Source organism: Prosopis cineraria, unplaced genomic scaffold, assembly GCF_029017545.1.
Source record: "Prosopis cineraria cultivar Desert tree isolate PC_DT_omini unplaced genomic scaffold, ASM2901754v1 PC3, whole genome shotgun sequence".
Lineage (NCBI taxonomy): Eukaryota > Viridiplantae > Streptophyta > Magnoliopsida > Fabales > Fabaceae > Prosopis > Prosopis cineraria.
The window spans coordinates 42,591,916-42,610,160 of record NW_026555334.1 but is presented as its reverse complement, the minus strand read 5'-3'; the positions used below and the strand labels follow the sequence as shown (position 1 = coordinate 42,610,160).

The 18,245-nt window shown below is 36.1% G+C and overlaps 2 protein-coding genes and 1 pseudogene across 2 annotated transcripts; 2 read left to right on the top strand and 1 right to left on the bottom strand.

Moving 5' to 3' along the window:
* Positions 1-1,027: 1,027 nt before the first annotated feature.
* On the top strand, positions 1,028-1,984 carry LOC129305057 (two-component response regulator 24-like). Its single transcript, XM_054944970.1, has 3 exons — positions 1,028-1,177; positions 1,348-1,585; positions 1,730-1,984. The coding sequence occupies exons 2-3, from the start codon at positions 1,367-1,369 to the stop codon at positions 1,901-1,903; spliced, it is 393 nt and encodes a 130-aa protein (XP_054800945.1). The 5' UTR covers positions 1,028-1,177; positions 1,348-1,366; the 3' UTR covers positions 1,904-1,984.
* A 6,950-nt stretch (positions 1,985-8,934) lies between these two features.
* LOC129305800 (transcription factor PIF1-like) lies at positions 8,935-13,644 on the top strand (annotated as a pseudogene).
* Positions 13,645-14,336: 692 nt separating this feature from the next.
* On the bottom strand, positions 14,337-16,892 carry LOC129305801 (uncharacterized). The gene is made up of 7 exons (XM_054945900.1): positions 16,483-16,892; positions 16,328-16,359; positions 16,063-16,104; positions 15,396-15,482; positions 15,052-15,140; positions 14,829-14,879; positions 14,337-14,724 (listed from the first exon to the last, which is right to left on the bottom strand). Exons 1-7 carry the CDS (start codon positions 16,554-16,556, stop codon positions 14,701-14,703), a joined length of 399 nt encoding a protein of 132 aa, XP_054801875.1. The 5' UTR covers positions 16,557-16,892; the 3' UTR covers positions 14,337-14,700.
* Positions 16,893-18,245: the final 1,353 nt, after the last annotated feature.

Genomic DNA, 18,245 nt, shown 5'->3' with positions numbered 1-18,245 from the left:
TTGTTGCCTCTTAACCTTTATTTTCTTTAACAATCTTGACAAATTAACAACAGTTCAGTGGCTGAAAAATTTTCTTACTAAAGATGCTAAATGGGTCCGATATAGTAAGAATAACTTTTTAACAAAAGTTAAGCAAGATCAATAACTATTGTTTTCCACTGAAATTAAAATTTGCCATGTTAGCATTAAAATAAAGAGGAAGGAAACTAGCTACTTTGCAAGGAATCCATCTATATCGATCTATCTGTGTACGCATATATGAAAATAACTAAAAAAAAAAAAGTATGTTGTCATTTAGTTTTTTCATAACGTATATATCTGATTAATTATTTTCAAAAATGAAATTATTTGACTACGTTTACAATACAAGTGAAGAATAAAGTATTGTTGTTAAGGGTTTCAATTATTCATTGCAAAAACCTGTTTTCTGGTAATTATATTTGTTATCAATGAAGTTAACTTATTTTTGCATATATATGTCATCATATTTAGGAGAAAAACTATTTAACTACATTCATTATATTATTCTAAGACAAATCTATAAAATCATATGCTAATTATTGAAAGAATAATATTATCAAGCATAATTTTGTTAAATTGGAATTAAAGGCATGGACCCCCCCCCGGGGGGTGAACTAGCTGCAGGTAAAGAAATAGGATAAAATTGTCCCTATGGATGACCTGGGAAGAAAGAAGTACAGTGAATAAAACAAACAAGAAAAGGCTTAAAAAAAAAAAAGGATTGTATGGTGTAGAGGTTTAATTGGCGTGGAAATTAAAAGAACATGAAGCATCAAAAGGACCCAAAAAAATAGTGTTGAAATATTTGGTCTATCTGTGTCATACAAAAAGGGAAAGATGCCCTCTAAGTTTACTCCAGGTAGGAATAACCCTATTTCTGGAAAATATCACTCTCCCTCAGATTTATTAGATTTTTAACCAAATCCAAAGATCTTGCCACAAAATCCAATATTGATCGTCTCTCTTCTTTTTCTTGCTTTTCTTTCCTCCCAATCCTTATCTCGAACCTTTCTTGAGCCCCATTACTACATGCATGTATTTGTGTATATATATCCCTTCTCTTTCCTTCGCTTCGCATCATCATCCTCTTCAATTCCACTGGTTTTGATTTCTCTGTCCAAAACGATTCTAAACAAGCAACTTGTTCTCTATTCAGGTCAGTGCTATGTTCATATATATATATATATATATTCATCTTGACGCCGCATACGTACATCAAGACACTCACACACACACCACCGTCTGTTAGTGTGTAATATGTGTGTGTGTGTGTGTGTGTGTGTGTGTGTGTGTAACGATTGCGCACGTGTTTTTGTGTTTGTAGAGAGAGAGAGGGTAGGAGAGAATGGAAGGTGATAATTCAGCAAGAAGGGAATTAACGGCGCTGGTTGTAGACGATCAAGAAATGTTGAGGAAGATCCACGAGACAATGTTGAACCGTGTTGGAGTGAGAAACGTGGAGGCTGTCAATAATGGAAAAGAAGCCGTGGACATTCACAGAGCAGGCCGAAGTTTTGACCTAATTCTCATGGACTTGGACATGCCTGTCATGAGTGGCGTCGAGGTAACTGTAACGCACACTCAGGAAACTCTCAAAATTTAAGTGTACGTACATATATACAGTAAAAACGTATCTTTGGATTTGGATTAGTATTGAATGCGAGTATGGGGTCTGTGTTGCATGTCGGCGACTGTAAAATGAATGAAGGCGACGAGAGAACTCCGAGCAATGCGAGTCAGAAGCAAGATCGCAGGCGTATCGACGAGAATCGACGAAGCACGAGTTCAGGAGTTCATGGAAGCTGGCATCGATGTCTTCATTGACAAACCCTTGACCTCTGATAAGCTCTCCTCACTTCTTCGCCATATCAACCCTCTTTGATCATGCCTACACTTTTTTGACACTATTTTTGCTAGATACTTTATACAGTAGTACTTGTTTCGTGGAAAGGAACAAATGCAATTTCACCTCTCAACTTATAAATTTAATTTGGAACTTCGATCGCTTTCTCACCCTCTGTCTGTCTTAATCTTAACTCTGGGATATGTATTTTACATATACCTAAATATCCTCCAAAGTTTGAGATTCACTAATTTCTATGAAAATTTTCTTCTTTTTTTTGGATATTTTCTGTTTAATTTATTCTCTCCATTAAAAAATATGAATCATTTTTTATTTTTTAATGTGTAAGTAAGGGTTTCTTTTAAACAAATATTTTTAGTAAATAAATTACTTAATCATTTACTTTTAAGTGAAATATCTTATTAAATAAGGGTTGATATGAAAAAATTGTGTTAATTTAATAATAATGAGCTAGCTTATATCTTAGAGTGTAATTCATTTAAGAATATCTTATATTTTTTAATAAAAGGTGTTATTTTTTTTATAAAATATAAAACTTCTTTTTTAATCAGACAAATTTCATTCAACTTAGAAATTCTCAGCTCCACACTATTCATTGGTATTTTATTGAAAAAATAGCAATCAAGAATCTTTGTATGAAATTTATATTAATCAAGAATCAATTGTTATTAAAATTTGAATGAATAATAAGCTTCAGTATATTGTTGTTAATTTAAAATGAGTTGTTGTTAAAATTTAAATAAATTCTTGTCGATGAAAAATTAATTCAATCAATAAGTATTTATGAGTTTTGATAATAACTGATTTTTAACTTATATAACTTTTACATATATAGACATCATCGATTGCTATTTTTCCTATTTTATTTTTACGTACAGCACTTGCAACTTTTCCGCAACATTTTTAACGTACTCTCACCGCGCGTGCAAAAACGAATGTCAGGATTAAGAGACTTACTTGTGTAGTTACAATTTAAGTGTTTAAGGAACTGTTCTTGCAAGTGACCCCGAATTTAAGGAGGTGTTTCTGTACTTGTCTTATTTTTAATTTGTATTACTGTCAAGGCTTGCGGGTGATCAGCAAACATGCGAACAACATTTTCGAGGTTTTGTGAGGTTGTACTGTACACTCATGGGGTCTTTCAATCATTACTATTTACTGCTTAAATTAATGAGGCTGGTCACCCGAAATGAGTACTTTTAATTATACGAATATTTAACTACAATTACTCCAATACGCTTATGCCTTCGTCTCCCTCCAGGAAGAATTACTTAAATACATGCATTAAAATTTACTTCCTCTTTTTTTTTTTCTATATAGGCCAAGTTTAATTAATTTACATAAATAAAAAGGGTCGGTTGAAATTAGTTAGGGTTTGAAATTTTTAAACACAAACTATTTTTTAAATAGAGTAAAAAAAAACACGTATTTACATCATTACAAAAATGAAGTGTAATTTAAGGACATGTTTGTTTTCATGGTGATAAATTTTGACAATTGCATTTCTTTTCTTTTTTTTTAGTTTTCAACGCGGAAGTATTCACGCAGTGATATTAAGCGTGCAAGAATGGTTGTAATGTAAAAAGGAAATAAGGGCTTGTTGAGTTTTTTATTATTTGACGAAAATGATAGTAGCCATGAAAAATTTGTCAATGACTCATGACAATGTGAAGTAATGGGCTCACCTATAGTAGCCCAAAAAATGTAAGCGGCCCAAAATTAGGGCCAGAAGACTTGGATATGGTTAGCGGATTCGTAAATAAGAACTTAAAATTTTTAAATGGGAAATTCATTCAACCAGTCCCTCTATTTCACACTCATTTTTAGATAGTTTCGTAATAACTCTCGTGTTTCTACTAAGAAACGATATGCATGATGCTATATAACACGTTATAAAAAAAAATTGCAAAATTAGATAACGTTTTATTTTATTCCTTGGATTCCTTCTTCTTTTTTTTTTTTATTGTGTATAAGTTCTGTCTTCTTGAAGACAGTTATGTTCAAGGTATAGTCTGTTCGATATTGAAGACGAGTACCTTTCTTAACCAAATTAATTCTCTCTTTACTGTGATCACCAGCTAATTAATTATCTCCTGCACCAGATGACATGCTTACCATTCTGTTACGTTGTAAACCCCTCTTTTTTTCATAAAAACTAGAATGAACCTCCCATGAGTTACGATATTAGATTTTTTTTAAAAAAAAAAAAACCATTTCCATAACATGGACATCGAAGATCAGGCGTTTGAATCATGTGCATATTTGAAAAATTAAACTTATTGGAGTTGGCTCGTGACTCGCCCATGCTGATTAATGTGTGGGTGTAAGTGTGTTAGCCAGCTATATGCATATATTTTGAAGTTTATTATTTTTCTTTTTTTTCGGGGCACAGACATTGGTCATTAGATCATTGTGATGACGATGGTGGCAACTTTATGCTAAAAGTAATATATATTATATGCCCAGTAAACAAAAGTTGACAACAAGAAGATATATATGCATGTATGTATGTATGCATGCATGCTTCGCCTCCAATAATGCTTTGCTTCGGCCTTTACATCATGTCTTATAAATGTTGCCTTGTGCCCCATACAATATATCAAACAGGGTTAGAAAAGAATGCACAAATAAATGAATAAGAGGGACACGTGCGTGATGGAGCAAGTAATATTCAAGAAAAACGAGGAGGAGGGGTCATGCGTGTACCTGAGAGACAGGGCATATGGCAGAAAGATTCCTCTTCCAAGGAGAGAACAATATCACCTGTATCAGACCTATTATGTTCCAGCCTGCACCCTCCAATCAAAATCCCCGCACATCATATGGGACCCTCCCCTCCTCCGTCCTCATCTTCACCCGCGTCGCAGCTGATCTTACACCAAGTCTTTCATTTTATCTTCTCCTCTATTTACGGACTTGATTTGTCTGTTGGTGTCATTTTCTTCATGTGCTCTTATCAGCAAGTTTTTTGCTTTTTCAAACTCATGCTCCTGCATGTGAAGGTAGGAGGGAGTTCAGGAGAAAAGCTCTAGAAGGAAGTCAATTCTTAATTTACAACGTTTTAAACCATTGCGAAATCGTGTCCATATAATCATCTTCATTATTTACGCCAAGAGCGTTAGTGTTTTGAAAACTACATCAATCATTTCACCTGCTCATCGCTATGGCCTGGGATAATGTACGTGTAAGTAAATGCAAAAGACCACACCCACCAGAGGGCGACAGGTGGTCCCGATTGACTATTAATAACATAAACTTCTTCAAACCCCACAATTAAATAAAATGAATTCATGACTGCCAATGTTCATATCTGTCCAATTGATGATGGGCTGATCAGGAGTCACTTCCCAGCATCATATGTAACCTTATTGTTATGCTCCTCTTTGATCTTGTTTTATAATGACCATAAAAGTTATCCATAGCAATTCGTTGAAAACCAGTGATCATTGTAGTTCCTTAATTTCATTTAATCACCAAATACTATGTAGCATGCAGGGATAATAATGCTGCCCTTTTTCGATGGAGCTGATACAGACCATCTTTTATTCTATTTACACAAAAAAAGCTCAAGTAATTGAAATTAAATAGCGTGGTCATCACTCATGATCATGATGGATCCATTGATTGGATGACATGCATGTTTAGGCCCTGTATTAAGGAGATCTTTGCTGTAAGGTGTTGTGTGCGAGATTGAACAGGGAGAATGGTAGCATTTATTTGGATCCAAATATAGGCACTCGCCCACGATGATGTGTAGAATTCATAGGATGTGGATTAGGTTGAAGTCGGAATCACCCTGTGTTCACACACTGTTTGGTGTTTACCCGCGGTTCGTCCATTACCTTCTCAGCCTCGTTGAGCTTTCACGTCGTGCCCAAGCCCTAATTACTTGACTGTTTGTCAGTTATCTTTTGCTTTAATATCATCTCACTCGCTGCTAAAATTTTAACACGCGCCATTTGATCTTCTAATGCCAACTCGCGCATGACATGACTGCATGAATAATATTTTGAACTCTGTATACTTATTTTTTTTAGTTGAATCTTTTTATAGATAATGGTCACATTAAGAATTTCGGCATTACTTTTAATTTTTTAATTTTATATAAAATTTTAATTTAATCTTTTAATTTTATAAATTATTTTTTTAATTTTTTAACCCTAATATTATTAGTCTTAAATAATTTTTTTTATATCAATCATTATTATTTTAATAAAATTAAATTTAATATATTAATATTTGAAATTTTAATGTGAAAATTTGTTACGATAAAAGTAATAGTGTTAAGATTAAAAAATTAAAAAGATATTTTATAAAATTAAGTGATTAAAATAAAATATTATGTAAAATTATATGATTAAATGTATATTATAACCTAATCTTTTAACTTATATTTTCTAATATCTGAAATCAGTTATTGTTGGCGGGTGACGTAGTTGGAATGATAAAATATATTCACTGAGTTAAATTTTTTTATTAATTTTATTATTTTCTGGGTTCAAATTGATCTTAAAAACCACGTCAACGGGCTTACCTGACTCAATGAAACCGTGGAGCGTACTTGTTATTTCTGGTCTTGACGTTGATCCAAGTAATATTCACATTATTTTATAGAAATATTTATAATTATTAATGATAGCGATGATGTGGCAGAGAGCTTATTAAAAATTTACTTCCTGAGGTCAAGAAAAGATAATATAAATTGGCAACATGCATTTATTGCTATTCTTCTAATTATGATGGGACGGTTAATCGTTAATTGTCGTTTTCCACTTAACCTTTCGGAGCAAACGTGTAAAACCTACCGTCATCCGAATGTAATTAATTAGCTCCATCTAAGTGGGACACTAGAATGATTACGCTAAACAAAAAGTACTAACATTGGATTAAGAAAAAATAACAACGAAGTACGAATAATTTAACATTGAAAGTTGCTTTTCAGCCTCTTACTCACACGTTGACGGCTTCATTCCCAGATTCGAAATCGTTATATAAAATAGAAAATCTTTCAGCCGGGTCTTCGGACCAGAGAAAAAATGGGTTGATCCGAAGCCTAAATCTGTACTGTTTTGTCATCAACCGCAGGAGAATTCGGAGCATCTTTTACCAGATAAACAAGATAATGCTAAGTACACTGTCAGATCGATGCATTTTGGTCGGTGCTTAGATGGATCGAGTTTGGATGTGGATCACCAGTTTTCACGAACACGCGTGCATGCATCAGAGATAAAGTAGACATCAAGGTTTTTGCACATACCACACTTCGTTCTCTATTATCATCCCAAAAAAAGATTTAATCATATTTTTACGTTTGTTCTCCATATTCAAATTTTCCAAAAATTGATCATAACTGTATTTTAGTACAAGATCACGAAAAACTGTGCAGAGATAATAATTAATTTATATCAAAGCTTATAAAATTTCCATACCTTTAAAGGAGTTCCACAAAAAATATAATGTCAAAATTGTAATTAGATGCATGATAAACGAGGCACATAATTTAATTAGTTTGTCCTTATATATAAAAAATCTTTTAAAAATTTTTTTATCTCTAAATATAATAAGTTGTTGGCATATTTTTTAATAAATGAACCATTATACCCTTATTAAATTGAAAAAAGAAAAAGATAAATATTCTCACTATTTTACTTTAAAAAAAGAGATTTATTTTTTATTTATAATAATTAAGAATAAAATTAAAATATTACTGTATTTTTTATTAGATAATTAACTTTTATTAATTCACGTAATTCAATTAAAAATATCTTATATGTAATGATGTAGAGAGACACCCACATCTTGATCTACAAAATTCGTGTCCAAGTGAGAAAACAACAGCAGTGGATGGCTTAATTACAGTCATAAAAATGCTTATTACCTACTCTCTCCATCTTTATATATAAAATATTTTTAATCGAATTACATAAATCAATAAAAGTTAGTTATCTCATTAAAAACATTGCAACATTCTAATTTTACCCTAATTATTATAAATAAAAAATAAATCTTTTTCAAATAAATTAATTAGAGTATTTATCTTTTTATTTTTTTAATTTAATAAAAATATAATAATTTATTCATTAAAAATATATTAATAACTTTTTATACTTAAGGATAAAATTAAACTTTTATATATGGATACGGAGGGAGTATTTACCTCATATACTCTCTCTATTAAAAAATATAAGACATTTTTTGATGAATTAATGTTTAAAAATATAAGATTTTTTAATTTTTTGAAGTGTAATCATTGTATTTTTTTTTAAATGTTTCTATTTATAATGACTTTATATTTATTATAAGGGCATGTAATAAGAATAAATATAAAAAATAAAATTATTTTAAAAATAAATAATTATTTTATTAAGGGATAAAATTTAATTAAAAATATTTTATATTTTTAAATAGAGAAAGTATTTATTATTAAATCAGACATTAATCATTTAATCATATACTGCTGTGCTAAAAACTAGGAAAAGAACTGGCGGTCTAATTACTTGTGGATAGGTCAGTGTGAGTCATGTGATTTAGAAGCAGGACGGAAATTAATATCGGAAAGCTTGTATAAAATAAAAAACTGAGTCGGGCTTGTCAGATGTGGTCGAGAAGTTAGGACACTAGTTCGAGTGGATGGCATAAACAGAATGTTCAGATTCAGGACAAGCCGGGATGAAGAGAAGGGAAGAGTCGGAGGGAGGAATCAGTTAGAGAGGCGTGATAGCTGACACAGACTAGAAAATGATCAGCGGGCAGGAAAAGCTTTGTAATTTTACGGCAGGCACAGCAGGATGTCAATTGAAAAAAAAAAAAATGAGAAAGGAAACGAAGAAGATTCTCTCAAAAAACGACAAAGCAATCCCATTGCTTGCGCAGGTCTTGACCTTTATAATATGCTATACTCTGCTCATACGAGGAAGTGGAGGATGGAAACACAGGCCATGCCTTTTTCTAAACATTTTATCTGGGGAAGTGCACGCAAGACAAAGAAGTGAGAAGGAAGAGAGAGGAGCCCCACGAGACGCACTGAATATTATTAAAATAAAAAATAGTAATTATGATTGGTGATTACAGTAGCTATTCTGGCGTGGTGAAAATGAAGTGAGGGTGAAACTAGAAGACTGACGGTTAAAGGCGGACTAGAAGAAGGAAGCGAGGTGAATGGAAGTACAGCAACGAGTTGAAAAGGCTTTCGTCCTTTAGTCTTAGAGAGAGAGAGAGAGAGAGAGAGAGAGAGAGAGAGAGAGAGAGATGTTCGTTTCGAATTTTGGGGCATTAGGCCTCCCGGCTGCTCCCAGCCACATTGACGCAAAAGGAAAGGAACACTATTATTACGCCCAAAACAAGAAGGCAAAGAAGAGGAGCCAAACCTGGACGCACACTCTCTTTTCCAACCCTGCACGCCTCTTTTCTTCTTCAGATATTCAGTTCCAGGCCTGCTCTCTTCCACAATTTTAGCAGCCTCAAGACAAACTATCCACAACTCAGCTGCTGTACCTGTAAGTTGTCCTTTCCTCCCTTGTTCTCGTTTCATTTACCTCCATGGATTTCCTCTTTTCACTCTCTCTCTCTCTCTCTCTCTGTTTTTAGGAATCCCTTTTCCATTTAGCTCCATCCAGCTCCAGATGGATGATAATGATGAATACCCCATTCCCCTCTCTTCTGCCTGCCCTCCTTCCAAGAAACCCTTCCTGTAAGCTCCTTCCAACTTTTTATGTTTCTCTGTTTCAATTTTCTTCTGCGAGCACTCGCTCTCGTTAACCGTCAAGCTTGGAATTTATAACAGGCCCGACGATGGAATCATGGAGCTTTTCTGGCAAAACGGTCCCGTCGTCATGCCCACCCATAACATTGGGCCTCTCAGAAAACTTCCGCCGCCCAGGCGCTCCGGCGATGTGACTCCTTCCGGGACCTCCGTGGCGACGGAGACCGAGATTCGACCCTCGCCCCCAGTAGAAAACTACTACAACCAACATCTGTTCATGCAGGAGGATGAAATGGCTTCCTGGCTTCACTGTCCCATCGTCGACGATTCCCCCTTGGATCACAATTTCTGTGCTGACCTCCTCTACACGCCGCACGCCGCGGTCGACAATAGCAGCCAAATCAACAACAGTGCAACCATGCAGACCAATGTCCGTACATCTCAGATGACGGAGGTCCGGCAGCCCTCGTCGTCAGTAGCTCTTCCTCGGACCCCGATACAGCCGGCCTGGGGGCCACCGGCGAAGATGCAAGAATCCGAGGACTTCTCGAAACACAGTGCTAGAGTTGAATCAGGGCCGTCGAGGTCGAGGACCGCTGCGAGGGAATCGACGGCGGTGGATTCATGCGATATCCCTGCAGTCGCTCCTACTTCCAGAATCTCGGATACCGTAAGAAGCGCGGCGGAGCGAACGGAAGAGGCAGCCTGTTGCGGGAGCATGAGTACTACCGGGGTTGCAGCGCCTTCGACGACGACTGCTGGCGGAGTAACGGAGGCAATGACGTGTGAGATGACAGCAACGTTGTCGCCAGGAGGATCATCTGGTAGCGTAGAACCGTCCGACAGGTCGCCGGCGAATGATCGGAAGCGGAAGGGCCGGGAAGCCGATGAGTCGGAGTGTCACATCGAGGTGAGTGAATATTTTGACTGCTATTTTTATTTTATTTCAAGTTTTCAGTTTCTGTCGCTCACAAACTCGTTGAATTTGTAATGGCCTCGCCTATCGTGAGCTAAGTTAGTGACGTGTGTAAACGTAAGCTCCAGCTCGGCATTGAAGTGAACGCCTATTAACCAGTCAGTGTGTTTCAAACTTCAGTATTTGGCAACGTGGATTGGGCTGCGAATAAATTCTGTAATTTACTGTTTTGATTTTCGACAACAACAATCATTCTACTGAAGTATTTGATGACATAAAAAAAATACAAGTATTTGACGCGAAAACGAATTTGTGATCTGAAGATTCTAAAATTGCGATGGTGAGAGCCACAGTGAAGTCTGCGACAGTCCGTGTCAAATAGTTTCGTGAGAGATTTTGTATGGTATAGGTGATAGCACGGAAAAATTTATGTAAAACTAGAGAGCCAGTGGTGCGAATGACAAAAGACATTTGTTTCACTTGTGTTGTACTTCTTTCTTGGCCCCAATATGGATGTTGTGGTGGTTTCCAATGTGTTTGAGCTTGCAGGTTCCTCTCCATCTAAGTAAGTAAGTTGGAACAGGCTCGAGGCAGATTTTATATTCGTCATATCAAACTTTTGGTCCTTTCTGATTTTCTGCTTTCTGTTGCCTGTCTGCCTTTATCGTGTTTTTGAGGCGTTCTTGTGTCTATTTGGGTGGCTGCAAAAAGGATTTGGGTTATGAATCTGCTGGAGCGAAAAAACAAGTTCGCGGATCAAAATCTACGAGGAGATCTCGTGCCGCGGAGGTTCACAATCTATCGGAGAGGGTACCGTACATTTCTATTAAAAAAAGTGATTTCCTTCTGCAGTGTTATTCACAAGCTGAAAGCTTCCAAATTGCGTTTTTATCCAGAGACGTCGAGACAGGATTAATGAAAAGATGAGAGCTTTACAAGAACTTATTCCTCGGTGTAACAAGGTGAACAGGCTGTTTTAACTTTCTCCCTGCTTTTTTCATGACATTACAAGGGACAAGATTTCAATTTTAGTTCCTAATATCGACATTATTTTTTCTGAATTATAGTCTGACAAAGCGTCGATGCTGGATGAAGCAATCGAGTACTTAAAGTCACTGCAGTTACAAGTCCAGGTAGCTTCATCTCTGATTCCGCGCATGCGTTATTATGTATTGGGAATAGCTTGCATTTAGTATGCTCGTGTTGATATACCATCATTTGTTATACTCATATGGCATAGTTTTTTATGAGAGCAAGGATGGAATTGACTTGTGCAGATGATGTCTATGGGATGTGGAATGGTACCCATGATGTATGCAGGAATGCAGCAGTATATACCAGCAATGGGGATGGGAATGAACAGGCCGGTGATGCCATTTCCTAATATGGTGGCTGCTGCTTCAGCCATGCCAGCAGCTGTAGCAGCCCGCTCAAATGGGACCAAGATCCTTCTCTTTGCCTCCTCCGTTTCATGTTGCAGCACCTGATTTGTCCAGAATGCAAGCAGCAACACAGGCAGATAAGATGCTTTCCTCACTGGCTTCATCGAATCCTATTCACTCACGGATCCCACACCCCCCTGGTGCTTATCACCAATGCCTTGGTCCCCACCAGATTCGATGCCATTTAATGCAGGTAATTTTGTCCTCTAATGTTCAATGCTAGGCCGGTTTCCATGGCTGAGGGCAAATAGAATGAATTAGAAAAAATGAACTCGAGTTCCGGATCTTGTTCAGTGTCAGAAGAAGATCAATTGAACTGTGGGGGACACTTACATGAGGCTCGTTTCCTTGTACAGAATCAGACAATGATGCAACAAGATATCAGCAAGCCGAGTACCAGTAGGGCCCATGAGAATCTAGAAAATCATCAGTCAGGTGAATGCTCTTAGTATTCTTCAAGATTTCGCTTCTTGCGGTGGAAATAGAAAGGACAAGAATTATTGTGGGGCAATGGGACTGGCTGTATCATTGTGTCACAAACTTCCCCAGCACATAATAACTCGAGGGTCTTCTGGTTTACTGCATTAATGAAAGTGGGATCTGATATTGATGAGAGAATTCATTTGTATCGTCTTCTCTAATACTTCAGTCTTTATAATCTACCTCTATCTTCTTAAGCAGTTCGGTTTTTCTTGACGCTGTGCAGAAAATGGATGATTCACTCATGGTTACAACCAAGGGCTAATCAAACCTTGCAGATTCCAGCAGCTCCTACATTGAGTCCCGAATGATCATGATGTGAAATAAAAATAACTGCCTTTAAAAATGGACTTAATTTTGGACGTTGTAGGTTATATTTTCTATCAGAGCTGCTAAGTTTGGCGGTGTCCGAGAACCAACTTTTTAGCAGTTCTCTGTGGCAAGCTTGTATATATGTAGCATGCAGGGGGCTAGCAAGTAAATTACTGCCAATCTCAAAAGGCTATTTTTTGTGGGTACAGTAAAGTTTTTTTTTTTTTTTAACCCTCCCCTTACCCTCGTTACCCTTTGTGGTGATATTGCAGAATCTCTCTGCAGCGTGATCTCAACATTCTTAGATCTGTTTCAGATCTTTGTTTCTTTTCTTTTGTTTTTTGTTTTTTGTTTTTTGAGTGAAAAGGGAAATTCATTCATCAAAAGAGGACGGTACAAGAAGCAATAATTACATCAAAATCCTGAGAGTGGACCAGGACTGTAGAGAGTGATTAACAAAAGCTCTAATCTGGGATAATACTCTATCAACAGAAAATGTTTCGTTCGGGAAGATGCTATGGTTTCTAATATCCCATAATTTCCAGCAAGTGATACTGATGCCGATCTTCCATGAGATGTCCAGGGCAGCAGAGGATAGGCATTTAATGATCCAGGCTTCAATTTCAGTTCCATAGAATTCAGTTCTCAGATCCCTCCACACAGCAGCTGCAAACGGGCAATGTTTGAGCGCATGGTTAATGTTCTCATTTGGATGTGTACAACGCCAGCATTGTTTGTCATGAGTCATATGTCTTCTGAATCTTTCAGTGTTAGAAAGTAATCTCCCTTTTAGTAGTAACCAAGTGAATGTTCTGACTCTTTGTGCCATGGATAAATTCCAGACCTTGCCAGATTTTGTCAACATTATTCCATTCTGAATGCTGATTAGCCATGTAAGCTGATTTAACCGTGAATTCTCCATTACCAGTGAGGTGCCAAGAGCAAGTGGGCTTCAACTCATTGTTAGAGTCGACTGTCATGCTCGCAATTTGTTCCAAGGAAACACTAGGCAGCAATTCTCGAAAAAGTTCCATTTCAATAATCCGTCGTCATCGATGTAGTCAGAAATAGGTCGATTTAAATCTATCTCAGGAATATCTATAAATGAAAGGAATTTTAAGGGGCCAGAGTCACCTACCCAAAAATCTTCCCAAAATTCGATGTTTCTTCCATTTCCCAGCACAATTTCTTTATAGTAACAACCACAATTTGCCTGGCCATTGAACTGGGGGAATTATAAATAAAATCTTCAGCCAATAGAACACTAAATTTTCATACTTCCTTGCGATGGCACCGTCATCATCGTTATTAAATTATGCACGCGGGTGATCTGATTTCAGTGAAACTGTTGGCCTTATATTTCATTCACTAGTTATCAGTATTGAATGAAATATAAGGATCCGTGCACTGGCGAACCAATCTTGAGACGCCCAAAAGGATCCGTGCACGGGGCATCTGTGCACGCGCATATGCCGCAAAGGGATCATACATCCCATGGTATTTTGAACATTATATTTACCAGCCGATGACCGGGTTGGTCAATGTTAGAACGCTAGTTATAGATATACATATACTTATCAGTAGAAGTTAAAACTCAAGTTATGACAAATATCAGAACTCGTCTTCAAGTTAGAACGTGAACTTGAGTGAAGCTTCGTTTCAAGAGTCAAGCAAAACTGCAAAAGTAAACACATGGAAATTTGGGGATTCTATTTTCTATCTACACTCTTGTTACTGACACACAAACTCTGAACTAATTTTGTGCGACCATACAAAATAAAATTGATAAATTAAATATGATCAAAAGCTAAGTCACGGGATGCCGTATAGATCATAAAAAACAAATATTAGGTAACAGCTGGCATGATCTGAAGGATCTCATCTCATCATCTAGAAGTCTGGAACTTCTTGCATACGTAAACTTTCTACGACCTATTCCTCCACCAGAAACAGTTGCCCGCACTTATGGATTGATTATTGACAAAATCTGGAAACCAGATTAGAAGAGTAAGAATAAGATCAAGGGCACTGTAAAACTCAGATTATTCAATGTGACTCACAACCTAAACGAGTACCAGTTGATTGCATTACCTCTTCCGCAAACAATCGAATCGGTTCCTCTGCCATGGCTTTATCAAGTGCCTAGTCAGAGACATAATTTTCAAATGAAATATCTCCAACTCAAAATTTAATGTATTTAATTTAAAGACCTTAATATGATCCAAGTTGCTAGGTAGCAGACCAACAGACCCACGCACATAGAAGGTGAAATTTTAGAATAGGCATCTGACTATCTAAGTAAAGATTAACTTACATTCTCTGCATCGGGGGAACAATCAATACTGCAAATTAGTTCTTGAAGGGCCTTATCATTCAAAGCACTGCGAATCTTACTGGAACAAGCTGCAGATCGCATGTTAATACAAAAGAATAAATTAAACATTCATCATATGAATCCCAGAATTTTTGGCGCGGTTACCCTCCCTATAAGAAGAAATGCTTGAACAACAGGGATATTGATGACAGAACATTACAGCTAAACTAGAACTGAAACAATCACCATATGTAAGTACATAAAATCTTCCCATTCATTGACAGTAAGGAAGGTACAAATAAATACATAAACGTAAGCGCATTGGGGGAGGGCAGATATCATACCTATGGCATCTAGTTGGGATTTTTGCAGCACCTCGCTGGGTTCATCAACAAGTATTGGCTTTTGTACATGCGATTCTGGAATGGCAGCTGATGAATAATACAGGAACAAATATCAATTCATGACAGTCCCTAAGAGCAATGAATTGTTGTACAAAAGCCAGTTTGAGCAAACTTAACCATCAAGATTGCACAGGCCTGACGGTAAAATAGCGATCACATGTCATGAAAGAGGAGACATTATTCCATCAAAAAAAATTTGATCTGTTTAATAGTATTTACAAACAACCCCCCCGGCCGGGGGGGGGGGAGGACAGTAGATACATTGAGTATCGGAATCCAATACAGGAAGTAAAAGGCAAGGTGTCAGACTTAGGAGAAAAGATGAGAAAGAAACAAACTCGAAGGAGAGTGTAGAACATTCTACAAAGTGAGGGCAAGCCACTTGAGTTACTCGATTTGTAATGATACTGAATTGAAAATTCCCCAAGGCAGAAAGAGGAACAGGAGAATTTTGAAGGATAAAATGAGAACAAACGTGCATTGTTATTGTATCCATCGTAGTATAACTCCAAACTTTATTAATCCTCGAAAAGTCATCACAAACAATATAGGTTGCAGAAAATATCTTAGCAAAGCCAGCAATCATACAAGCCAAGGAAACTCTTACTCCTTTTTAGATCGGAAGGTGGTGGCTTGACACACGGAATTTCTGCAACATCGAAGCAAAACTTGTTCAGTTTAAATGTTCAATATCATTAAGAGAAATCTCAGGAGCAACAGTGCTGAGCGGGGTGGGGTGGGGGAATGCACTGTCTAATATGATACTCAATTCACTTCTCTCACTGATCCGTATGAGGTGTATTAAACAGACAACAGGCAAAACAATCAATGCGGGGAGAACACTCATGGAGGAACATGAACAAACTGTATACCTTTGTGCTTCTTAAAACAGGCCAGAGAGCAGCTGTAAACGCATTAGTGAAAATCAAATTAGAGAGTAATAATTTTAAAGAATTTGAAAAAAGAAGGGGTTTGGGTTAGTTACACGACGTTTATAACCCGGAACAAAGGATTGAGCATTACTTACTAGGGTGTATAGCATGAAGGGCACTTGTACTTTGATTGAGCTTCATCGCAAACCTGACACAATCGAGGACCCATTGAACTTGAGGTACCCAACAAGGTGAAAAAGTACAGAAACAGAGGAGGAACTCGAAGGACGAAGAACAGGGCAACAGTGGAGGGCTAGGGTGAGGGTAGCAGCGGTGGTCGTCGGAGAAAGAGGAGAGACCAAGAGAAGAAAGGCGGCAGAGGGAAGAGGGAATTTTCGAATCAGAGACAGAGAAGAGAATTGAGAGGGGAGAGGCAGAGGTAGGGAAGGAGCTTAGGTGAAGGTGAAGCGATACCGAGTGAGTGCTGACCTGAGGCTGATGTGTGATGCCAGGTTACCTGCTTGAGGGTTTCAATTTCAATTTTTCATGTACGAGAAGATGACCGAGCCAACTTCATCCGATTTTGATTTTATTAATTGAGGTTCTCTCTTCCCTGTTCAGCTGTATTTTTACAGGAGATAATTATATTTAAAGGATTCTTATCGATTAAATATTGACCTTTTTTTAATGAGCATTTAAATATTAATTCATCATGAAAATATTTCCTTTTGCTATAACTAAATCCAACCTTTGTTGGCATTAATTGAGGTTCTCTTATTTTCTCAAATCTCAATTGAATTTGAGTGTTGAAGCCCAAAAAAAATTGAATTTGTGTGCTAATTAAAATCACTAATAGAATTGGATTTGGTGAAAAGAGGTAATTCCTAACAACATGCTAACAAATTAAGATTTAAATTTCACCTATAAAAATGTGTATATTAATTGAGAAATGTGCTCATATTTGATATGCCTGTACTTCCAATGAAATTATCTCTAATAAATAAGTAACCTATATCGTTGGTCATTCCCCCGTAATATAATTTAACAATATTGTGAGAGGAGTTTTGATTAAAAATATCTACATTTTTTATTCAAAAAACAATTTATAACTCTTCCCTTGACATTATTAAATCTTAATTTGACGATTAATATTTCTCAACGTCTTGTCTTAAAGATCCAATCCCGCCTAAATCCATGCATCATAAATTTTTGTTGCACTTTTATTTTACAATATAAATGCATTTCTTAATTTCAAAAATTTGAATACATTTTTGGCCAAAATATTTTGAATCAATTATTTTAAAATATTTCTTGGAATAATCTATACTTATTATTTTCTTTTATGATTTACACAGAATTCCCCTATTTCCTAAAATTCTTATAAAATCAATATTTAAAAGATATTATAAAGAAAAATAGCAATCAATAATCGTTAGAAGAAATTTATATTACACAAAGATTAATTATTATCAAAACTTGAATAAAAAATAAGTTTAAATAAATTATTGTTAAAATTTAAATAAATACTTGTTAATAAAATACTTACCCAAATTAACAAATATCCATTTAAATTTTGATAATAAGTTATTATTAATTGATAAAAAAATTTTTGATGATTCTTAATTGATATTTTTCTTATTATAAAATTATTAAGTGCAACATTGCTTTTTTTAATCCCAATAAAAAACAAATATTTCAAACTATAGATTTACATCTAGATTATTCATGAGAGGGCAATCGAAGGAATAAATTATGGCCCAAACATTCACCATGTTCGCCGGTGCATAACATACATGAAGTTTTACAATAAAGTTGACGTATTTGCATCTGGTAGAAAACCAGACAGCAGAGACAAAGCGATGTACGTGCACGTCAGTTGTAAAAGACAGAGTAGAAACTAGAAAGTAGTTGGCGTCTA